This window comes from Lagopus muta, chromosome 4, assembly GCF_023343835.1.
Source record: "Lagopus muta isolate bLagMut1 chromosome 4, bLagMut1 primary, whole genome shotgun sequence".
Lineage (NCBI taxonomy): Eukaryota > Metazoa > Chordata > Aves > Galliformes > Phasianidae > Lagopus > Lagopus muta.
In genome coordinates this window covers 12,778,580-12,803,784 of record NC_064436.1, presented here as the reverse complement: position 1 = coordinate 12,803,784, position 25,205 = coordinate 12,778,580, and the positions used below count along the sequence as shown (strand labels likewise).

Genomic DNA, 25,205 nt, shown 5'->3' with positions numbered 1-25,205 from the left:
CATTTGTCATTACTTTAAAAAAAATAGCAAAGCAATAATACTGTAAGATTGTCATAATGAGGCAGGGATTAACTTAAATTTTGCAGCAGGTGAGCCACATGGTTGGTTGGGTGGCAAGGGCTGGCAGAGATGCCCCAACCCGCTCTTCAGCAGTGTGAGAGTACTTGTGTTCAGTGTCCAGACAGGGCTTGGTTTGTAAGGGTTGGTTTGCTGAGGTGCTGCTGTTTGATGGCAGGGGCAGTAGGATGGTGGCTGTGTGCCAAGAGCCAGCATAATGATATATTTTCTGCGTATGGTGTAGGCAGGAATAGTCTCCTCCTAATGGCCGAAGTTGAACTTTGGAACATCAGCATTTTTTCCTTGAAAACCAAATTCTGTCTACACTGCTTCTTTAGCATGCGTCTGTTTTAATTAATTAGCATGACCTCACGACATGCCAGATGATCAGGAATGAACTAAGCAATGGCAAAAAGACACTCGTAGTGCTCAACAGCAGCAAGTTACGTGTCTGAGTGATCCCAGCGTTTCCTCAATGTTCATAAACTGCTTGTATGTTTGCAAGAACAGCTGTGAAAATCCTGAAAATGTCTGGTATGGTATCGTGCTGCAGGAGGGCTGTCCAACATTGCCTGTATGAGGTTATTTTTCAGTCTTGCTAGAGTACACTTCTATTTCCTGCCTCTTTAACTGAACCTTACTGCAGAGTACAACTCTGTGTTGAGAACTGAAACAACAAACTTGTATTTGATAAAGGCACGAGGAGAAATGTATAAATCTTTTGTAAGGACAGAAGACACCAATGTTGAATGTGCGTAATTTTTGACTTTGTAAAACAGTCTGCAGTTTTGTGTGGAGACAGATAAAAAAAGCTATAATTCATGTAGTGTGGTCCATTTCCTATAAGGTATATAGCAAAATGAAGCTCTGCAGCTGACAAATGAGAAGAACAGAACTTGAGACAAGGTAGAATCCAGACTAAATTTATCGGTGTTTTTAAGACATGCACTGTTTTTTTCTCTACAAATCAGGAAGCTGATGGTATCTGTATGCCGTTTAGGATTTTAACTTGCAGCTCTTTCTCAGATGGGAGAACTGTGGTAGGATTTCATCGATGAAAACTTTTGCCAGCTAAAGGATTGCTGCTGCTGAGCATAAGGTGTGCATGGGATCTGTGGTGGTCCTATATTGAGCAACTCAGTACTTGAGGTATCATATAAGTTTCCTTTTCTGGGAACTCATGGGACTCCTTAGAAATTTTTATCTCATCTTTTACATTCTACACATCGTGCTCAGTGGGCTGTTACCAAAAATAGAGAACTTTATTTTTGAAAAGAAGTAATACTTAGCTAAATAGTGCTTCTGGAAGCTTAAAAAGAAGAAAACAAAAAGTGTGGCTGGTGTGTGCGTGTATCACAAAGGTATTGACACATGAATACAGATGTTTTATGTGCTCAACAGCTCCACATTCAGCTGGGATGTAAAGATACCGTAGGTTATGGCTGATCTTTTCTCTGGGGGCAGAAGCCTTTACTTTCATGGACATGTGGAGCACCAGCAGTTTTCATAGTGGCCAGTTAGCTCTTAGTGAAATGAAAAGTGTAATAGTGTTGAAAAATGAGTTTGGCGACGGTAATGTGGTTTCCCTTCATTAGCTGATTTTTGAACAGTGAAGAAGCACTTTGAGATTTGAGCACTTTTGTTTGCGTGTCGCTTCGTTGCTTGCAAATGGGCTATCCAAGTCAGAGTAAGATACCATTTTCTTAGTAATAATCTCTCATTGTCAACAAGCTCTTGTTTGAATACAAAATTCTCCGCTCTTTTTCCTAAAAAATGTTTCTTTCTGTGTTTCAGCTTGTTAGTGACTTGTTGGAATTCTGTTTCTACACCTTCCGAGAGTCTCAGGCACTGAAAGTAGAGTTTCCAGCCATGCTGGTGGAAATCATCAGTGACCAGCTACCAAAGGTGGAATCTGGGAATGCCAAGCCCCTGTACTTTCACAGGAAGTGATAGAAAATGTCTTAAACGGAAGAACTTTGCCTTAAGTTTCCCTGTGTTATTCCACACCCATGAAGGACCCAAGAAACCATATTTTAAACATGCTATTTACACTTGTTCTGCAGTCTCTGAATAGTCTAAAATCATATGAAGGGTTTGGGGAATGGAAAACAGTTGACTTGGATTTGGCAAGACCTAGATGTTTGGAAATTACCCCATAACCCTAAAACACTTAGAAAATGTTCCTGTTCCTCTGGATGAAAAGCCATATCTAGTCAATAACTCTTTGATTTTGATATTTTAACAGATGGAGTTTTAAATATGCCATGTAGTTTCTGGTATCGTTTGCTTGTTTTAAAAGGGTTCAAGAACTAATGAGAACTTTTTAAAGCTTACCCTTGGTTTGCACATAAAACGTAAAGTCAATATGGGGCATTAATATTCTTTTCTTGTAAAAAAAAAAATAAAAACAAACAAAAACTCTATATATACACATATATACACACACACAAAAAAAACAACCCTACTGTGTAAAGTAATAACAGAACATTTGGTGTGGAATACTCTGTTATCCCCACCTGTGGCATTTGTTATCCCATGTTATCCCGCCCTAGATGATATACACTGTGTTAAGTGTCCATTTACTATTTAATTAAGAAGGATAAGATGTGAAAACAAATGCCCTGGTATCAATTTATAGTATCTATTGTGCTGGCTTTACAAATAATTTTTTGCAGTCTTTTGCTGTACTGTACATTGCTGTATGTATAAATTGTGAAGGACCTGAAATAAGGTGTAAGGAACTTTTGTAAATGAGACAAACAAATCTTTAATGGTTAATAGGATGAATGGGAAAGTATTTTTGAAAGAACTCTATTTTGCTGGAGACTATTTAAGTACTATCTTTGTCTAAACAAACAAGGTAATTTTTTTGTAAAGTGAAATGTTCTGCATGCATAATGAACCGTTTACAGTGTATTTAAGAAAGGGAAAGCTGTGCCTTTTTTAGCATCATATCTAATTTACCATCCTATAGTATCTGTTGTAAATAACCACACTTAACCTTTTCAGTTGTATTTAAGCCTTTCTATTCTCCTCCATATTTTTCTCTCTTTTGTCTCGCTTGCAAGTGTACGTGATGAGCACATCTTGGAAATCCTGCTCCATGTTTCTGTAGGAAACGACACTTTTTTGTGTTTGCCACTTACGAAGGTTTCATTTAACAAGACAAATTACAGTCTCTCCAAAGCTTTTGCCAGCATAATGATAGCGTGAGTTCCTGCCCTCGACTCCCTTTGTCTCCCAGGAGAGGAGAGGCAGATAAGCCGTTGAATGATTTTGCTATTTTTAATTAATGTTTCCCAAATTGTGTTGGTTTTTTTTTTTGGTTTTTTTTTTTTTTCCTTCGAATACTGGATACATGGAACATCTTTGAAGGTCAGATTATTATTTCAGATTGAGGAGAACGATTTCTGATTATGAGGAAGGGAACATGCAGATCACGACAGTAAGAACCAGCAAGACGGATGGCAAGGTACCGATATGGGCAGATTAGCAGAGTAGAATTTTTAGTGGTAAACTCAAAGCGCGTTTCATTTTGTATGAATTTTTGTAATAATCAGAACACACGGAAAAGAAAACTGTTGACGCTACAAGTTCAGCTCGGTCTGATTTTGTCTCAAAACATTTTCTCTAGAACGAGACTGTGAACAAAACCTTTTTGAGGTGATTTACACTATATTTCACAATTTGTAAACGAATACAAATTTTGGTGTAGAATAGAGGACAGATGAACTTTTCTGAGGCTCAACTGTTGCTACCATATGCTAATTTAAATAGAATAGTTTTTTCTGAGTCCTAATCTGTAGTGTTTTTTCTGGGTGACACTGATGTTTTTGAGCTATGATTTGTCCCTTGACCAGTCAGAATGTAGCATTTCTTTGAAACAGTGGTCCAATAGGAGTTACGTACCCTTTCTGATTCCAAATTTTGAGGTGTGCTTTGGTGCACTGAAGACAGTCAGTGCTACTTGTCTTTTTAAATGACACCTGCCTTATGCAATGGGTAACCTGTAAAGACTGTATTCAGAGAGGTTTTTTATATATAAATATATACATACATATATTATTTGCATTTTGGAAGTCTAATTCATAGGCAGATCTTTAAATACTGACCTGCACAGCAATATGAAAGCCAAACTTCCAGCGTGAGATACACAGCATGCAGACTGGTTGTTTACAGTAAAGAAACAGTCATACATCCATCTTTTCACCTTTTTTTTTTTTTAATTAATTTTTTGAGTCTAAAATAGACAATTTCAAAGCCAGGTTCTGGGTGAATACAGTCTGCAGCAGCTTTTTATATTAACAAAGTTACTGCCTCCTTTTCTGTCTCAGAGTAACTTTGCTTGATTAAAATAGCAAAGCCATATTCTACACTTCACTGTTAAATGCCTGTCCCAGTCCAAATTGTTGTCTGTTTGCTCCTATTTTTGTACCTTATTACTTTTAATCTTGGTTTGGTACAATTCATAATTCACAGAAACTTCATATAATTAAACACACTAAATTAGTTTTAAAGAGCAATTTATATCTTTATGCAAAAACGTATGTCTGTCTTTGCAAACAACTGTAAGCAGATTATAATAAATCCTTTACTTTAATCACCTGTTGTTTATGAAACCATTCATTGATTATTATTTTTTGCTAGAGCTCATTGAAATTGGATATAGATGTTGTAAGAGGCAGTATTCTCTTATCAAGGACACAAGCAGAATAGCCATCACTTTTTTTTCTTACTAAACCTGCGTACAGCAGAAAACAAAACCTTTGGTTTTTAGCTACCACGAAGTTATGGTATTTTGAATTTGTTTAGAATGAAATAGGCATTTGTCTCCTGCAAAATACAAGACAAACGAAAACATCCTTTAAGAGTGGGCTTCTGTTCACTGAGCTAAATTATTTTGTTGTAAGAAAGGACGGGGATATACAGCAAGAGCATTGTATACCAGTTTAAAATGTAACATAGTGTCAATGTACTGCAGTGGGTATTTCAGGAATACTACGCGCCGTGCAACCGACAGGTTGCACAAAACAAAATAGACTAAAGTTTGCAGTAGCAAAATCTTATTAAAACGATACTTTACAATCAATAATGCAAAAAGCTAATTCACAGGGTGGTGTTTTTCACTGACTTGTTTAAGCATTTATGAGATTAAACAATTCTACAGTTAATGCACTTTTAATTGTTTATTAAAGATTTGACTTTCTTTTTTTAGAGCAATGTTTTCAGCTGGAGGTCAATGACTTGATAAGATAGACAGCAAGCAGTTCTGAGGCCAGGAAGCTCAGAGGAATGTTTAAGCACTCTTGGAGTTTAACTAGATTCCTGGATGGAAAAATACAAGCAGCCAGCAGTATGGTGTAAACAGTAACATCTATGCATAATGATGCATTTATAATTAGGGGTTTGCTTCTGTATGTTTAAAGCTTTTTAAATAAATAGAAAATATTGTTTGGTCTTTATGTTAATGTCTGCAAGTACCTATTTTTTTTTTATATACAAATTGTACAAATGTACATGAATTAAACTGGTTTGATTGCAAGTAATTCTTGCATTTTAATCTCAGATAGCTGCTGGTGCACTGATAACCTTAGAAAGAAGCTTCTGCGCATTTGGAAACAATATCCAACACCACAGTAACTAACAGTGCAACCTAACATCTGTCTTCATCCACGTAGCAATTTGCGTTTATCTAGCTCTATTTCAGCCAGACAGTGGCTGTGCTCAGGGTGTAATAAGAAATGCTCAACTTTGAGGAGTTTGCTTCCTTTAATTAATTGGGGTCTTCGTGTTTCTCAAGGAAGAAGTGGTGACACTGACACCAACCACATCCTGCTCAACAAAGCAGGCCCCGCAACCTTCCATAGCTGGGTGAGCCTGGCGTCCAGCTTGAGCTATCCTAAGGCTGCTGCCCCACAGACCAGTTGTTTTTTTCCTTTGTGGAAATAGGGAGTCACTGTTCTACACACATAAGCTTTCTCGAGTTAATAATCAGCCTTCTCAAGAGCTGAGCCTCTTCCAATTATGCTAAGAAATTCAGAAGGGGAAACACAGCTCTTGCTATGCTGGTTTGTTCTGTGCTCCCCTAAATATTTATTACAGAGTTCAGCACGAAGCTCGGGCTGCGATGCAAGACCACCATTTAACTGCACTTTGCTTGTTGTTTCTTTTAATAGTAACAAGTCGCACAAACTTTCCATTGCCAAAAATCCTTGCACCTGCCTTCTGTTTGCTGAATTGTCAGAAAAATTGCCCATCTGCTTGGAAGCAGATGTATCTGTCATATGCTGTTCTAGAAATAAGAAAATGCTATCGCTACTTAAAAACAAAACAAAACTTTTTCTCTGACCTCAAGCTGGGACACTGCTTTCTCTGAGGGATCTACAGGGAACAGGACTTCATGTTAAGTACAATAGTATTGCTAAGGTAGAAAGTAGTGAAAAATACCCTTTTATTTCAAAGATGTTTGATAGGTAAAACATGCCAGCCGGCAAAGTGTTAAAACTACATTTTAACTACAGATATCAATAGAATTAGATTTATTATTTAGCGCTTACCTGTGGTTACTGCAAGTGCAGATGAAGGCATGTGGATGAATTCTGCTGGAGAGAACTTTGCCTGAGGCATATTGAACCAACAAGATGCGACTCCAAGGAAGGCTTCCCAATTACCCTGTGTACGGCTTTGGTGCATTTACAGGCTGCACAAACCCTCTGTGAGCAGTGGATGGAATTTGCTCATTAAATTTAAAACCAGGTAAGAATTGTGAAATGGTTAAAAGAAAGAAATGAAGGAACAGAAGAATGAAATTGCAGATTTCTCCCCGAGACTTTTCTATGATGCAATTCATTACAAAGGCTCAGCTAGCAAAAGTTGTAAGCAATGTAGCACAACTGCTTGTTTTCATTACAGGGCAGATAAATCAGTCGTGAGATTTTTCTCTCAACGCAGTGAAGGACTGGGCACCAGCAGGAAACCTGCCGTGACCATCAGGGAGGACAATGGTTAACAACACTCAGCAGCCTGAAAGCCCCAGGGAGAACAGCAAAGTGAAAGTGCCGCTCAGCAAGGAGTAGAGCCGAATGCCGGCCAGTGAGTAATACATACTGCACATTCCTACTTAGCCCAAGTGGGCTGGAGGCTCAGCTTTTCCATCATTCCGCAAGCACATGTTAGGCTTCAGTCCCCGTGGAGGGGGTTCGATCTCTGTTCCCAAAGCAAGGGAAAACGTCACTCTGCATAAAAAGCGCACAACAGCTGATTCCTAAATCGCCCTCCCCCATTTGCAGCCTGCGTCAGGCGTTTGCTTCAGGGAGCCTCAGATTTTGAAAACAGAGTCATACATGCCACTGTGCATAGCGCATTGCAAGGGCAGGGAAACCCTGCCTGCGGATTAAGCTCTAACCGTACCCACAGCTGGGATGTGAGAACGGCTCCCTGGGAGAGGACTGAGCCCAGAAGTGCTGAGCAGCGCTGCTCCTGCTGCCAGGCTAGAGCCAGCCAGCCCTTCAGCTGGCTTTCCTCATAGCTGATTTCCTGTCTCCCATCTTGCGTCAAGTTAACACTACACTTCCCAAACCGTGGAAAAGAAAGATGGGAGACCTACACTGAGACCTCTCTTTGGGAAAGAAAACTTGATCCTCAAAGACTGAAAAAGGAGCCTGAGTTTCTTGGTAACGTTTTTATTCTTTAGCATCCTTTAATCTCTACTTCCAGACAGTCGCTGTGAGGGCATGACTTACAGAACTATTCAACAGTGAGAGTGAAGCACGAGAGGTGCCACAGCTACTCAGCTGCACCAATCCATACTCAACATTGGTATGACCAGACTGATGTGGAAAATCAAAATCTGGGGGGCAGCTACCACTGCTAAATTCCTAAGAGGCAGTGTGGTTAACCTGAAAGCCAGATCAGATCTGGCTCTACTCACACCACTGCTTTTGGACAAGGTCTGGGATTTGAGGAAGTTTGAATTAGCATTACTTCTGCTCAGTGCACCACTTCCCAGTGGCAAAGTTTTCATCTGTGGGTTCTGCATGGCCCCAACAATAGTAGGAATCTCAAAACACCTCACCTAAAGACAAATAGAGTCACAGGACTGGACTGAAAGGGCAGCATACTATCTTCTACTCTATGCATCCACCTTTTTTAACCATCTCAGTCAAAAGAAACAAGAAATGCAGAAAGAGCAGAGCTAGAGCTGGGAATTTTGGAAGAAAGCAACCAGAACAAGATCTAGCATGCACTGCACATTTAAAACAGCAACAAAACAACTGGAAGTGACTAAGAAAGCTTGTAAGCTTCAAGTTATCACAGCTTGGCTAACTGAGGATGCCTTGCAGCCACACCTCCTAGGTGAATAACAGGGATTTACATTCTTCCGGTTCTGTCCAAGATTCTCAGCTAGTAGCAATGGAATCTGAACTCGGCCACACAGACAACATCCTGCATTCAGAATGACTCTCGAAGGTCACAAATGAATCCCTACAGCTATGGTCCAGGTGACACAACATCCAGCCAGAACAGCACTTAGCCACGTGAACAGATCTGAGCAAGAAAACCTGCCACCTCTTGCTGTATTTATTGGTATGACTATTTCCTTAAAAGCGTATCAAGGAGCAAATCTGAGAACTGGATTTTTTTTACAGAAGTCCAGAAGTAATTTTCTGTGCTTGGGTCACTCAGCCGCTGTGCCAAGATAAGGACTGCCTATGGCAGAGTCACTGCTCACATACGAGGAGAATTCACCAAATGAAACTCCTCCAAGCTGTGAGGTTTAGTGCTGGAGAGCCATACTGACTTGGCCCACCACTGCTCCATCTGGAAATGATTTGGGCATACTCCAGTGGAGCCTCCACAGTCTAGGCAAAGGAACAAAAAAGCAGTATGGAGTTAAATCTGAAGGGGATAAGAAACACCTCAACCTGAAGGCAGCGTTAACCATTAACTCGTTTACTAATCACATTGGTTAGAAAAACCTGCAAGCAAAGTATGTCTGTAGTAAATTACTCTAAATCCATAGAGTCCAATTTAACAAATAAATGAGCCTGTGCTAACACGCCATCCTGTCAGATTTTCCTGCATCCTCTCCACTGCCTCCCAAAGGGTCTTTCTTGAAGGAGAGAAGAAATACAAAGATAAACGATAGACTGCATGTCACATTTTTATCACAAGGCACACATTTATACACCACAGGGTTTCTCGAAGCTTTTTCTGTGATCACAGATAACTCACTTTCTACACAAATAGTTCTGCAAATTCTGAGGCAGCTACTTGAGGACTGTGATACTATGAAGTATCGTTAAGACCTTACAATCTACAATTATGGGAGAGGAAGAAAGGGAAGCTCAAGAGCCAGCCAGCAGATAAAATAAAGATTTTTCCAGGATATACAAGAATCACAGAGATTTTCTTTTCCTTAGGCTTGAGTTTGCCAAGTTGCCTGTTTTGAGTTCCCCATCCATTTTAGAGTCTCTTTGTGACTGACTTAATAAAGCTGCCAATAATTATTTAATGTCATAACTTACACAACCAGACAAAATATTCTCCAGCTAAAGAAAGACTAAAGTCAAAAACCAAACATCATTTTATTTCATTTACAGTGATATTTTTGAGTAACAAAGGAACCACAGCAGATAGGAGCCTGTAATAAAAGCTCACGTGTCTTACCTTAATAAAATAAATGAAGTCACACACACAACATAAATGAGCATAATCTTTGAAGACATTTGAAAAATGTCATGTCTTGATACCTATAATTTTACTTACCAATATATCTGTTCCACATCATCTATTCCACTTTTTGAAATATAATTTAAGTGTCAGCATGATCGTTTTTTTTATCCAACAGCACTTTCCACACTCGAATAACAGTCTGTTAAAATGGCTGATATGGATGCGTAATCTTCTGGACGCTAATTTTAAAAAATCATCTTCAACTGAGAGCTGAGCCACAGATCAACCAAAGATTTGACTTCAAATGCTAGTTACTGTGCAAACAACCATATTGCTACAATTGAACAAACTATTAAAAAAATTAAACCTTCTCGCCATCCAACTGTTCTGTCCCCATCGATTCCAAACCTTGAAGAATCTTTCATTTCTAACTCGTATTTGGCAACACTTAATGTGCTTGAACATACTGGGATCTTCAACCCACAATCAGGCTGGCTCTTCGTTGATTAAGAACGGTCACGAAAGTGAAGAGAAGTGACTATAACAAAAATCCATGGATACCATGTACACCTTGGTGTTCAATGCATAAAGCTATAAAAACTGAACATAATTTTGTGGAATCAGTCCTCTCTTGCCATTTAATGTGCCTTCTAGCCATCCTGGTTCCCTGGAAAATTGCACTGCAAAAGAAAAGAAAAAATACATCGTCTTTTTATGCTCAAAATAGTCCTTTTAGATTTAGCACCATGGCACTGTGCAAAATATCCATGAAAATATGCAGTCTCTTGCAAACACCAAGTTGACTTGACAGTCTCACTAGGGAAAATGATGAGGATATTTAAGTAAATGCTTGCATGATATAAGTGCTTGAACTGTCTTCTGCTTTTGGTGCAGGAGATAACATGAAGGGAACAATTAGATAAAAGGACTTAGAAAGGACAGGTTCATAAAACAGAAAATTCAGAAGCTTTCTGGTGAGAAGTCAAAATTCCTGTCAAATAGTAGGAAACAATTTCAGTAGCTGAGGGCAAAGTATAACCGAACTCCTGACTTCTGCAGAGGCAATGAACCTGGAAGCTCAGGGCCACAGAAAAGAGTCCAGATCTCATTCCAGGTACCATCTGTTCACAGAGTAGAGCTTCTACTACAAGAGACCAATGGACAATATTTAAATTATCAAACACATCATGCTATTCACAAAACGCAAAGGAACAGCTTGGAAGGTAAACCTTGTTCCTTATCACCATCCTAAGTACTTGCCATTACTGATACTAAAGTTAATGCAAAAGTATCTGTAGATCTAAAATAAGAAAAAGTTCTGCTCAGACTCTAAATGCCCCCAAGTAATTCCGTGAGCAACAGAATAAATGAACTCTGGCTTCCTGTGTATTTTTTAACCACATTTGACAGAAGTTAATAAAAGAAGCATAAGCCTCATTCATTTGGAATACAGTAAAAAATGCTCAAAATCCCCCTACCAAATTTCTTAGGAGAACACAGTACTTGTAGCTACTTAACCTATTTAATTGTAAATCCCACGCTTCTAGTGACCTATGATGTTCTCCACCATGTTAATTTATCCTCTTAGTGCTTTTAAGATGGACGTTATTTAAAGAAATCATCAGAGAAATGCTGAGTTATGCTGCTGGCCATAACAATGCTTTATTCAAAACACATTAACTTATTGAGGAATGTGAAACTGATAGCTTTCACGAAATCAAGGAAGTAAAAGTTAAGTCTCGCTTTAAAAGCATGGTAAGGTTCTCAAAATGAGCACTTAAAATTTCCCCTACCCTTCTGCTTTGTGTCCTAACGCTGGCAGACCATAGCTAGAAGCTGTGCTCAGAAACCACGGCTTAAATAACAACTGTTTCTCCAAGACACTTAAGCATTTAGAAAACCAGACTGTTTCCAAATGATGCCGATAGTCCATATTCAGAACCAGTATGAGCACATAATTAAAATGAATGTGTGCAGTAGAAAGATTCCAAAGGAAAAAAAAACACAAAATTCTCTTTTAGAATCTCTGTACACACTGCAACTCACAGTAACTTACATTACTATTAGTAATTAACAGGCCCTCCTCTTTCTTTGTCATTTTTAAAACACGATTACAGTGTATACATGCATTTAGAACTGCAATGCTGAAACCAGCACAAGCCCACCTCCAGAAGCTCTGCTGCAACAGCTGCCATTGCACCCAATGAGACATCGTGCCAGCTCTAGAGTAGCTCACCCTCTGCCTGAAGTACCCATGTCAATGGGGCACAGCTATATTATGGGAAGGAAACTCCCCTAGAACAGTAGACAAGAAAGTAAAGCAACCAGAAGAGCTGCAAGTAAGAAATTTCTGCTTGTCCTCTGGAGCTAAACCCAAAAATACGTTTGGGTCAATTTATGTGACAGAGAAGACAGTGATTACTGGCATGTCAGTGTCAATAAGCCAAAAGCCTGTTAAAAACAAGGGCAGCCCTTGTCTGAGGTGATCACACTGGACAGGGCCCTAAAATTTACCCGTAGGAGGAAATGGTCAAACAGTATGGAATCCCTTGGCTTGACACAGCAGCAAATTTCAGAAGAAATGTTTTCCGAACAAGTTTGATCATAGAATAGTGAACTCTGAGTACTGCAGAATGTTCCGATACAACACACGAGGCTGAGCAGCAGGGCTGGAACTGGATGATCCTCAAGATCCCTCCAACCCAAGCCATTCTGTGATAATATGATTTTATCCCATTGTTACCTACAAGGCTGAGCTCTGCACTTGAGGAACTGAATACCACACTACACACAGCTCAGAACCTCACTATTTCCTTGGTACAATTTTCTTACAGACTCTGTGAGCACTGAAGAAAGGATAACCACTCAGACTAAAACTAAACTCACCATTTCTAGTGGGAAACCTTTTTAAAAAAAAACAACAACAACAACACATCAAGAATTTTTAGTATTCAACAGCAATGGCAACTCTCATCTTGAGTAAACAGATCTCCTCATGCATCAAGGTAGCCACATACATCACTGACTTCTGTGGGCAAATGATGTAAATGCAGAAGCTGCCCAAATGCAAAGTTGTTTGAAACCCCAGTAAGCCTGTTTTCATTGCTAACCAATTCCAAAGCATGGTGTACAACAGCATTCATTTTAAAAACCCTCACCACATAAAAGACATTCTGTTATCACACGTCTTCCCAAACCCAGGCCATAGAGATGCAGATCTGTTGAAGAGATGCTCTTTACTGTCCCCTTCCTGCCATTTATTCTCAATCAACAGACATCACAATTCTTAGCACTTTCTCAGGCCTGCCTCATTTAAAAATAATGCTGCAGAAACTACATATTTGGCCATAAAACAACAACTATTATTGGACCTCTAGGACTAAGTCTTATGCTAGCTAGGGAAAACACCTGTAGTGTGAAAGACAGGGAGCAGAGAACTGACAATTACATATGGCACAGAAAGATTTGATGAGGGTCTAGCAGCTGTGCAATCAAAACTGGCCATCAAAAGCCCTCCCACTCTGAGGACAGTGGAAATAGCAGCAATCTTCAGAGCCCTGATGGGATGGCAGCCTTCTCAACACCTCCTGCAGTGCCATTGGAGTAGTCTCACTCTAGTGAAGGCAAACTGTACACAGGGAGGATTTTTGACCATCAATATGGCTGTGAATGCTACACAATTACCCCAAACTCAGGTGGACAAACAAAATAAATAGATTTGCTATCTGTAATGAGATCTTCAAGTAACAGCTTTTCCAATTTCACTGAATCAAGAAACACAGTGAGGTTAGCTTGGTTGTTGCAGCAAGGAGGGAATATAGGAAATACCATTATTATTGCCCATGTTATGACTGTCTAACTGCGAACACATAAAAATTTGAAAGCATCTCTTCTATGAGACACCAAGTCCTGATGTACTCTCCTATAGCAGACATCATGCTTGTTTCAGCAAATCAAAAGTTACAGGGATTCGCACTACAAATGAGATCAAGATTCATTTCCACAGTGGTATTATTTCACTGCCTAGGTGCCACTAGCTGCAGAAGGACTGAATCAGGCAAAACCCTTGTGGAAACTAGCTGTTTTGGGAGGAAATCTGACATGCGTGGTGCCTGACCAGATGGCCTCTGTTTCTACCAAGCAAAAGTAATGGACCAAAAGCTACACTCTGTGGGCAACAGAAAGCTCACTACAACACCAAAACACACTTCCATAGAAATCACTGCCAATCATGAATCATAGAAATCATGGCCAATTCTTCATCAGGAAGTTAAATTAAAGTACCCAGATGTGCTTCCAAGTCCTATGTCCTAAGTGCAGACATTGAGACTTGGAGTCTCAGTCCTGAGCTGAATTCATCCCATCCACCAGCTGAGCATCCATGACAGTGCTGCATGCACAACAAGAGGTAATACACATCTGTTCAAACACATCTATGTAAACATCTTCCACTTCTTAGCTTCCCATTAACTCTTTTTTTTTGGAGTTGACTGTTTCCACAACACCGTTGGCAAGATAATGTCTTCCCTATTCTGTATGCAGCAAAGTCAGGCCGGTTAAAATCAAGCTACCTTCTGTGGCTTTTTAAGACTTCTAGCAAAGTAGGCAGAAATTATGAGCGCATATTTAGAACTTTTTACTGGTGAAGGTGTGACAGCAACTTTCAGCAGCAGTTTGAGGTAACTTATCCTTAATGGTATAGAGGGATCTGAAAAGAAGAATATCTGCCCACTGCCTGTACACTCAGTTTCTCTGGGGGTAACACTGAGACAGTTAACATACATGAACGCTTTGAAAACCACAGATGAAAGGAACACAAAGAAGTCACTTTGTTCTCATTTTCAGCTCAACAAAATAATTATTTGCACGTACAATGTAATATAGCATTTTGGAAGTACTACTTTTCTTTGATGTAAATCATTCATTTATCAATACCATAAAGAAACTCACTCCAGAAATCTCAACACGAATAACAGGGAAGAGAATGCCTCGGGGGCAAAACGAGGCCAATAACTGAAAATGGCACTCAGTTATTCTGGGAAAAGTGGAGGGGGATGACCATGGCTCTTTGAATGGCTTTTTGTGTTCTTGCTGTGCTTGATAGTGTATGGGAACTGCTGAATCACAGCCTGAACCTCTGATTGATCACCTGAGGCAAGCAATGAATCAGCCCTGGGAGCACAGGTGAAGGCAATTCAGCTGTGCTGCCGGAAGGAGTGGAGCCTGGCTGCACCTCTCCTAGAGCCATTTAAGAGATGACCGGCAGGGGGAAAAGATTTCTTCTGGAGATCCTTCCTTTGGAGTTTTGCAGTGATCCCAGGATGCAGGTAAGTGTTTTCTTTCTTTCTTTATTTTTTGTTTTTTTAATCTGCTGTGCCAAACTATCTGGTTTATTTTGTAATTATAGCATCTTTATATGCATTGGTTATACAGGTAGGGCCAATGGCTACTACACTTTTGCTAAGGAAAATCCCTGTGTTAAAAAGCTTCCTCAGTTTTCTCCTAAATTGTTACTTTGAAAATTGTGGAAAGTTTTGTTGAGAGCCATTTTGACAAAATTTTGGGCAACTTCATTGTAGAGCAGATAAGAATAATGACAAGGAATTTTGTTGTGCACAACATTTACCTTACCCAAACACTTCTCTCCAGTGTAATTCCCATTTTCTCACTTCAAAGGAGTTTCTTTGAAGAAGCAGTAGATCAAGGCAAGGCTGGCAAGATTTCAGTGCCAGGCAGTGTGATTATGCCTTTCATGATTATTTGGAATAACTGCTGTGGCCAAAAATACCCAATATGACCAGCGGATGTCTCTCATGATTTCAGGTTATACTTGGTTTCTTCCCGCATATGCCTTTACCCAGCTGTGGAGTCTTTATGCTTTGTCTCTAATTACCTGAATTATAGTGATATGTGCTGTCAATAATACAGCCTGTAGCAACTGGGAAAGAAAAGCACCGGCACAGCCTAAGGTAAATTGAATTGAAGATGAAAAAAAATGTATTTAAAAAAAAAAAAAGTGGATATTGTTCAGGTTATATTATTCATTTTCTTAGACAATTCATTTAAATTGAAATGTTTGCTTTTGATTTTTAACTTACTAGTTGGTGCTTTAATATTTCTGTTCTGTGGCACTTTAATAAAAAAGACTAGGACTTGGGAGAGCATACAAAAATGAAAACACCTGAATATGCGAATGCTCAGATTCTATACGTTCTATCATGTGATGTAAAGCTTAATTTAAAATATTAGTAAATCTAACTTCGTCATCCTGAGAAACCTCTCCTTTTCCCCATTTAGATTAAGGAACTGGAGAGAGCAGTAATGGTTAAACTTTTACCTGCTTGCGCAATATTACATTTAGCAGCTATGACAGGTGCAAAACTGTACCTCACTAAATGCCATTATTCTGTCTCAGAGTAGAGCAGCCAGAAAGATTTTTAGAGGATAATAACAGACAAGAGAGAGCTACTGCAATCACCATCTACAGACCAAGAGAGATAAAGCAGAACAGGGAAGGGAAGTGAAAAAGTGAAGGAAACATGGCAGAAGAACAGACCAAAGAGAAAGGAGAAAACTCAGCATGCAAACAGTGAGATGAGTGAGACAGGATTAGAAATTGAGACAGGCAGGGTGGAGAAAGGAGAGACGGATAAAACCCTCGCTAATGGAAGCAGTACTCCTTAGTAGACATTAATTTAACAGTTACTTTAATGGTTGATACTAGCTGTATGTCAACTTGATTGATGCGTTGTCACTTTGATAGTTAAGGTTATTGGTAGAGCTGCAGAAATGATGTATTATTACTTTAATTCTTCATTTGGGGGCTTTATTAGGGCATATGGGAATTTAAATTGAGTAACTGAAGAACCTGAATTGATTCACTGGAATCTGACTCTAGCTTAGGCACAGGGTGCCTAATGCAAAAAGAGAAGGCCTGTGTGAAGGCATTTCAGTGATTTCAAACATGAGGACTAGTCTGAAGGGTGAGTGAGAATAGCTTTCCACATTGATAGAGCCTACCTATGACATATCCTACTACAAAAGTTGTTATGGAATGGCTGTTAAGTTGTTAATTATATCCAGTTACTGTCTTAATACTTGCACGGTCTCCTCCTTTTTGAGACTAGTCCACATCCTCCCCTAGGCTGAAAGTACTATGAGATGAAGAATAACATCTACCAAATAAGCAAGATACAGTAGAATAAATGAAAACAAATGTACTTAAGGAGATGTAGATCTCCGATGGAGAGATCACAATTAGGTTTTTAAAATGCAGGGATTTTCAATGATGTTTTCCAAGCTTCCAAATATACTGGAGATGTTGATTATGGAAAAAAAAATATTCCTATAGTTGAAATGACTCTCCATGTGCTGCTGAAGAATAAAATTCATACTCGTTCTTGTTCTTGGACAGTCCAGCTGTCTAGATGAAAAAGTATTGAGGCTGTAATGCACCAAAAGCATGGTAGCTTTGCTGCAACAACTAGTGACCTCTTCACAAAGGAGAAGAATCTCAACACTGCTGTCACGCAAACACACTATACAGAAGAAACTAACTCATGTAAGGCGGACTTCCCCAGTGGCAACACAACAGGTGTGCAAGCTGTGGTACTGTGCGTTAGAAATGCCTGTCTCTTATGCACCAGATCTTCCATGTACCAGATTTTTTTCCCATACACAAATTCTACATCTGTGGAAGATTCCTATCAGTCATATTTTAAAAAACTTCAATTAAAATAACTGCAGTGAGAGATTTTAAAAAGAGCAATCATTTACCTAATCCATCTTTAAAAGATTTCCCATTTAACTTGATTCAGACGTGAATTGCCTGCAAGGCACTTATCTAATAGGAAACACCAAGTATGATTTTGTAAAGTGGGTGCTAGGGGGAAGAAGACTGTGGGGACCTCAAACCAGATTACACTTAAAAAAAAAAAAAAAAAAAACTAAAACAACAAGAAAAAAATCAACATAACTGAATTCTGGACTAGGCCTACTCTTTATTTATTTGGGAGGAGAGAGTACAGCAATTTCCTTAAAATCTGCTGCTTAAAATTAGGCTTCACAAAGACGGGGAAGTATATGTTTATGTCTGTGCTATTTTGTTGTTATGACTGAGAAAAAAGAGAAAGGAGAAAAAGGATTCTGCTGCTCCCCCAATTTGTTTCAGCTTTATGTGAACAACTTTCACATGTGTACTTTATGATCCAGTACTAACAGAGTTAACAGGGTGCGTTTTGGGAAATGCAATGCACAGTTAGAGAACCTTTCAACACATGCAGGTTGATTTTTTTATTTTTTTTATTTTTTTTTATTTTCCTCCAGTGGTTTCAGACTGTACTTTTTTTCTTGCTGGATGTAAACAGGTAATTTGGAATACTTCTCCTTTATTGGATATCCAAACTAAGATTCTCACATGTAGTATCTGTGTGACTGGGCAGTGTATATCTGAAGTGTATTTAGTCATTCAGAATTAAATAGTACTTTACCTCTGGGAAGTACTTATCAGTCTTCTGGTCAAGTAGCAAGATAGCAATGGATAAGAAAAAACAGGCATCACTGCAGAGTTCCTGGTTTCTTTAGGAGCCCATGTGCCCCTTACTACTCACCTGCCTCTAGGCAGATCAAAAGGATAAAGTACTGATCCCAATTTCACCAAGAATCTTGAGAACCTAATTCACAAATCACTTTGAATCCCTCAATCTGCACAACGCTTGGATGAGGATTTGGCTGAAAGTCTTGTTTTTGATAACAAATGCAATTTATCAAGGCCTTGTAAGAAACAGTCTTAAACCGCTCCTGCTATGAATTAATTTGTCCTTAACAGTTGTTATTAAACTGCACTCAAGTAACAAGATTTGCTGAATTTGTCCAGGCCCTGTTGATCCATAGCATACCATCCCTTTCTGCAACAGTATGAATAAACTGAGCTCTGATATCTTCTGTATTTTCAGACTTTGTATTACAGTTGTTAGTGGTGTAAGATTTTAGAAGTAAAGACATTCTTGTCAATTCAAAACCCCTGTACAGATGCTGAAGAGTAGAGTCATACAATTATACTGAGGAGCTTCAGCATTCTTGAGCACAGAATCACGTTCTGGGTGTTCATATGCAATATTACATTTAGACAGAAATTTTTAAACATAGGCTTTCATCCTGTGACTATGCCTCTTTCTACATGTACAAATGCACATTAAGCTTGGTCAGAAGACTAAACGCTTCTCTCTACAATAACAATCTAATTCACCTAGAACTCTGCTTGAAAATCCTTAAGTGGATTTATTTTAAGTGAGTCTCTCAGATATTTTACAAATATAGTCTTTATTAAAAAACAGTTTCATAGGCCTTTCTCTATTGCTGAACTTTGTTTTTACTGTGACGTGTGTTTCAACGCTGCTGAAATGATAAAAGCAACAAGAATCTGCTCACCCAAAGCAAAAGCATTACCTCATAATGCTTTCATTTATGCTAATGCAGTTTCTATGTACCGGAAGTCTTCTACGTCACTGACTGCCACAAGTGATGTTGACAGAATAGCAGTTATGCTTGTATTTTTATCCGAAGCCATTTGAACAGTTTTGTCAGTTTGTTTTTCATTGCTTTACATTCACTCAATAAGTACTTACCATCTTCAAAAATTGCTCCTGTCTGAAATGATAATTCAGAGCTATGTTCTGCTTCACATGGATAAACTGCTCTTGCTTTTCGGTGGGCAATGCTGAAAAAATGAAATTATGAGATGCAGTTACTTTCGACTGCTGAAGAAAATACTCTTTTTCTCAACCATTCTCTCTCCATTCTCACTGGGAGGTGGCTAAAACTTTCTATGCAGTCTCATATGCATTATCACAGGCTTCTAATTCATATGCACAAATGCCAAAGCTGAAGCTTCACAGCTTACTGTTGGCACTTATGAATATCATACTCCTGTTTTTGTGCACACTTATTTCTATGCCAGTGAAATGCAGCTTCAACCACTGCTATAATGTTGCCAAGTTCTAATCAGCAGTAAAATCAGTAATAAGCGAAGCGTACCTTATCTTGTTTATAGACTAGTCATTTTATCTTCCAAAATGTTCCCTCATGAACCTTGCAATACAGCTTTTCACTAACACTGCAGAGAATGCTTTTCTGAATTTTTTTTTTTTTTTTTTTTACTATATGACATTGGTAGACCAATGAACATGCTATTTTGTCCTATATGCAATAAGGTTCATAGAACTTCTGGCAGTCTTTTGGAGGTGCTCTCAGGATGTTCAATAATAATTCTGGCTCAGTCTATATGTATCTTCTGTGGGGAAGGTATTTAAAGGGAAAATTAGACAAAGTGTCTGAAATTTTGTTCTGTGAAACTTGCAAAGGTTGCGTTTCTTGGTATGAGAAAACCACTTATTTACAGCAGAAGACATGAATTAGTCGTTAAAAGATGCAGACTAAAGGGAGCAAATAAATAACCAGCAAAAGTCTAAGAGTACATCATACCTCTCCACTGCTCTGTCACTTCCAGTGGAAGGATTAGGGAAGGAGAAAGCAGATGGTGCGGTGTTGGTAGCAACTGGGTTGGTGCACGGGGTGTTCATCCACGAAACCATCGATGAGCGGCTTTGACCGGAACTAAGGGAAGTATTTTCAAGGCAGAATTAACAAGATGAATACAAAAAACGTTTGTATCTTCACAGCTAGACTAACTAGTTACTTTCTCTAAACTGAAAGTCAATAACAGAGTCAAACTAATTTTCCAGATATCCTGTTTTTGCCATTTCTTCCTGGAAAGCGTTTCTCCTACATGCCCTATATCCTAAGCCAGGATGAATTACCTAAGATGTGTGACATAGCCAATAACAAGAAAAAATTCCACGTTCCTTATCTAATAAAGACAGATACAATGAAACTGCATACAGCAGGTTATTATTTGAGCTGCCACTTCGCCTTTACAAGTTTTGATGAATCTATTTAAAAATCTTCTCAGCACTGAACTGAGGCATGATGTATGATGGGAAGATTTCAAAAGGCTACAGCTATGACAGCAGCGGATCACGATGCTGCCTCTGGATTGAGATCTCTTTCGTGTAACTGCGCAGATACTGCTTCAGTGGCTGCCCTCATGAGCACACTGTTCAAGTACATTTTAAATTAATGGCTGAAAACATAGTTGCTACAAGAACAACGGACGAAGCTGAAACACTGAAAAACATATACGAAGTCATTCTGGACATAAATTTGCTCTACAGTTAGAGGAACTGAAGTGTTCCAACACTGGAAGCTTTTCTTCATGGGCAGAGCAACCAAAAATCCAAACATTTCATGTCATCGTGTCTTTGGAACAAAGAACTGAACTGCAAGCTGCTTCCAAGCAGAAACAGAATTTAAATGGTTCACACACATCTTTCACACAGGAAACATCACTTGGAAGTAATGCAGCTGGGTCTGGGATGCCTGAGGGCTAGTCTTAGCATTGAAGAGGGAAGCAAAGAAGGCATTCAGAATCTCCATTTTCTCAGCAGCACCTGTTAGTAGGGCACCCACATCATTTAGTAGGGGACCCACTGTTTCCCTACTCTTCATTTTATTGTTGACGTAGTTAAAAAACCTTTCTGGTTATGCTTTATGTCCTTTACAAAGATTCAGAGTTTAATTCCAGGAGTGCTTTAGCCTTCCTCATTGCATCTCTACAGGCCCTGACAACATTCATACATTCTTCCCAGGTGGATGGGCCCTTTTTCCACTTTTCATGGATCATCATCTTTCCTTTTAGTTTATCCATGAGTTCTTGCTCATTCACACAGGCCTCCTGCTATCTTTGCCGGATTTCTTATTCTTAGGGGTGCACAGATATTGAGCTTGGAAGAAGTGGTGTTTAAGTGTTAACCTGCTCTCATTTATCAGTTAAACTTTTTCTGGTACTAACCTTTTAGATGCTAAATATCCACAAAGCACCATCAAAATCTCTGAATCTAGTCAAGAAGGATTATCTGGATGTGTGAATTTCCACCTAAGCAAGGAGGATTGACCAATAGCAAAATCCACAGACCCTTCACTTAATTGCAAATAAATAAAAGGATGCAGGAAACCTAACTTATTAATTTGATTTCCATCTTCTTGTTCAAGGGGATATTTAATTTCTAGAATAAATAATCACTATTCTGTTGTGTTGATAACAATGCTTACAAACAAGTACAACTTTTACAGACTAATTGTGCCAGCTGATATATTGCGTTTTCATTCCAGCAATTAAATACTTATATAGACATTTATTTTGACTATTAACTTATTAAATTTACTGTGTTATAAAATGGTGAGTGGCCCATTCTTCAGTCATTAAGACAATTTTAAATTTTGATTTGTCAGACTGCATTTGGATGAGAATGGGAATTCTAAGTGTACAAAACCAGTATTTTGTAGTTAATTCCACTAATAAAAATGAAACTTAAATGTGCTGGCATCATAGTGAGAAGAGTTCATCAAAACATGTTCTGCTTTTAAAATTATCAGATTTACCAAAGAAAGGTAGAAATTGCATGTAGTAAACTGAATAAAAGCTGATCAGAAACATATCACTCCATGCTTTGGGAATAGGGCATCTAGTCTGCTTAGCCATTTCTGAATCTACCTCTAGATAGTAATTTACATTTCCTGTAATTACATACTTCTGAAGATCAGCACCTAATAATGTTGTGGCTTACTTTCACTTGAACTTGTTCTCTTCTTACCGTTCTTATGTGTTGTTTTAAAAGTTTCCCTAATTTTTGGCTGTGAATCCATTTAAAGATAATGCAAATACCAATGTTCACTTTTTGTGTTTTACTTGTTTCTAATACTGAGGATAGAAAATTGCTTAATAATACTGGAAAGTTTATAAAGCTTGCTAGAACACAGACCATCTGTCCATTGCTCTGCACACAAGGTATATGTGTAAAATTAATTTTAACTCAATAGCATAGATGGGCCTATGACAAAAAATGATTTTCAGAAACACAAAAAAAAAAATTATCATAATTGAATGACTGAAGTATTAGAGTTAAAGCAATCCTGGTACTCAAAAAATCGTTTCCCTTTGGCTTTCAATTATTTATCTCAACTCCAAAATTAAGACTAGGTAAAGCTCATTTCTTAAGCCTGTAAACTACAGAAAATTGAGAAGTAACATTCCAAGTAAACAGCCAGAATATGAAAGTGTTGCTTGTTCAAACTAATCCCAAGTGAAGAATATCTTTCTGCCAAAATAGTCTTCTCTACTGCATATCTCAATGTTTGGCATTGTTTGCTTCACAACAAGTGAGTACTTAAAGCTTCCATTTGCTTGATATTTCTTTGAAATATGCATCTTATTTATCTGTGCAACTTGCACGATCAGTTCTAGGACAACACACACTCCCCTTAGTTCAAGACATGAGATTAATGATCTCAAAATGATGCTCAGAACAAACCCTCTGACACAGGAAAGGAGCAGTAATTCATAAGAATACTTAGAATATTGCAGCTGGTTTCTCTTTGAGACTTGACAGAGGAGATTTAATAAATAAATCAAGACATCAACAACAGAGTAGGTGTGCAAAGAAAGGAACAGAGGATGAAGTCATGCGTTCAGTCCCTCTTAGGGCACATTTGTTTCTCCAGTAACACATTCAACAAGAACAGTAATCAATCAACTAGTAAGATTACACTGTCCTTTATCAGGTAGCATTAGGTGAAAGTATGTAAAGATGAACAGATTTTCTACAAATTCTGAGCAACTCCAGCTGAGGAAAAACCATCCAGAAGTGAGGGTATGTGGCGCCCTGGTCTGCTCCCTCCTCCCCTTTTGATGAATTCACTTAATACATTTCAGCTATAGCTAAAGCGCTGCAGTACAGCTCCTCAATTTGCTTGTCACTTTCAGTTCATGGTTACAGATCAACAGATCATTGTCTAGGATCCAGCATGCAAAAAAAAAAAAGTTTTTCACAGCAATAGTTTTACCATAATGAGAAAAAAAAAAAAAAAAAAAAAAACCCCACAACTTGAATGGCTTTAAATATTAAGCACATTCTAGATTCTAGAATTTCAGCTCTTTTTTTATTTACTGTACTTGGCTATCTCAGGGATCACTTAATTTTATTATTAAAGCAGAAGCTTTTGCTCAACAGGAAAAATCTTTTCCAATGTTGTGCTGTGCAAGCAATACACAACAACTTATTTTTTCCTTCAACAGATTCTGGAGATAGCAAAGCTACTTTGCTATGAAGGTTTGCAAGCCTTGTTTATGAAGATTATGCTTAATTAGAAAGTACCCTGTTGTCTTACAGTACCTCAACTTTGAGAAGGTATGTTGAAGAAATGCAGTCTTGTAAGGGCTAAAATGAAAGCAATGCATTTCTTGTCGAGAAAGGAAAAAAATCCTGACATAACCATTTCACTCTGAGAAAAAAAAAAAAGGTGGGAAAAGGAAGGAGCAAGAAAATGGTCTTACTGAAAACAAGCTAGAGATTTTGTACTGATATTCAGAAACAAACTCCTGAAAACAAGATTTTATTGGGTGTTTATCTGTCTGGTTCCTAAGGTAACACTACTAAAGAGCAGCCTCTTATCTTGAGAGTTAGGAAGATACTGTGAAAAGAATCTGCCCTGCAACTCTTAAGAAAAAAGGGGGTGTTTCATAGAAGGGCTTGGCAGCCCCACGGCTGTGGTATCACAGTGTCTGGCTGACGTAAACTCAGTGGAAGTGTTCTTAAAAGGTTTCGTTATAAGATGACACAGTATATCAGAAGGTATCAGCTGTTTCTGACTCCATATGCAATTCAATACTCTCCATCATCAGACAACAATCTTCCTGCATGTAAAAACTCTATGCCTTGGTGAGAGCCAGGAGCAGAAAAATATACGGATGAAATTGTAGAAATTGTCATAGCGGCAGCAAAGCTGGAGACAGAACAAAAGGACAGAATTTCCTGATCCGTGTCCACTGAAAAGAAACTCCACCCCCAAATATAAAGTCTGTAATTCGCACTCAGCATTCCAGATTCCTCGTTTATACACATCAGCCAATGCTGAAATAGATGCTTTGTGAAAGTTGGATTGTGAAGCCTCAGTGAAGCAGCCAATGTATTAGTGAAATGGTATTTCACGCCGGTCTGGTAAATCTGAAGTTTATGTCTCTATAGCAGCCGTCCTAGGCTGCAGCATTTTTAAATGATAATTCAGACCAAGCAAAACTTAAGTATGTACATATGTACGATTATAGCAGACTGCTATTCCTTTTAGGAAATAAATGTGGGGGCTGTGTTTCCTGGAATCATGCAAAGAAAAGAAAAAGAGAAGGGGGAAAAACAAGGGACTTGAGCTCAAAATGGTTGTACAGCTCACCTGGCACTCACCCAGCGGTGCTGCTGTCTAAATGAGCTGTCACTGGAAGACAGGGACATGGCAAAACCTATTTTGTAAGACCCACATGATGAAGTTATATTTTGATTGTTTCAACGAAGCTGCAAAACGAG

At 38.6% G+C, this 25,205-nt stretch overlaps 2 protein-coding genes across 5 annotated transcripts in view; one reads left to right on the top strand and one right to left on the bottom strand.

Annotated features, from left to right (window-relative positions):
* Positions 1 to 4,657, top strand: part of NR3C2 (nuclear receptor subfamily 3 group C member 2) — a 199,683-nt gene extending 195,026 nt beyond the window's left edge. For all 4 annotated transcript variants that reach the window (XM_048942623.1, XM_048942624.1, XM_048942622.1 and 1 more), the window contains one exon: positions 1,852 to 4,657. In XM_048942623.1, coding sequence (XP_048798580.1) covers positions 1,852 to 2,007 — 156 coding nt within the window. In that variant the 3' untranslated portion in view covers positions 2,008 to 4,657. The remainder of the gene's footprint in view (positions 1 to 1,851) is intronic.
* A 4,968-nt stretch (positions 4,658 to 9,625) lies between these two features.
* ARHGAP10 (Rho GTPase activating protein 10) overlaps positions 9,626 to 25,205 on the bottom strand; it is a 130,987-nt gene continuing 115,407 nt past the window's right edge. Inside the window, exons 21-23 of the mRNA XM_048942635.1 lie at positions 20,215 to 20,346; positions 19,359 to 19,450; positions 9,626 to 10,412 (exon numbers count right to left, since the gene is read on the bottom strand). Of these exons, the coding sequence (XP_048798592.1) occupies positions 10,324 to 10,412; positions 19,359 to 19,450; positions 20,215 to 20,346 (313 nt within the window). The 3' untranslated portion in view covers positions 9,626 to 10,323. The remainder of the gene's footprint in view (positions 10,413 to 19,358; positions 19,451 to 20,214; positions 20,347 to 25,205) is intronic.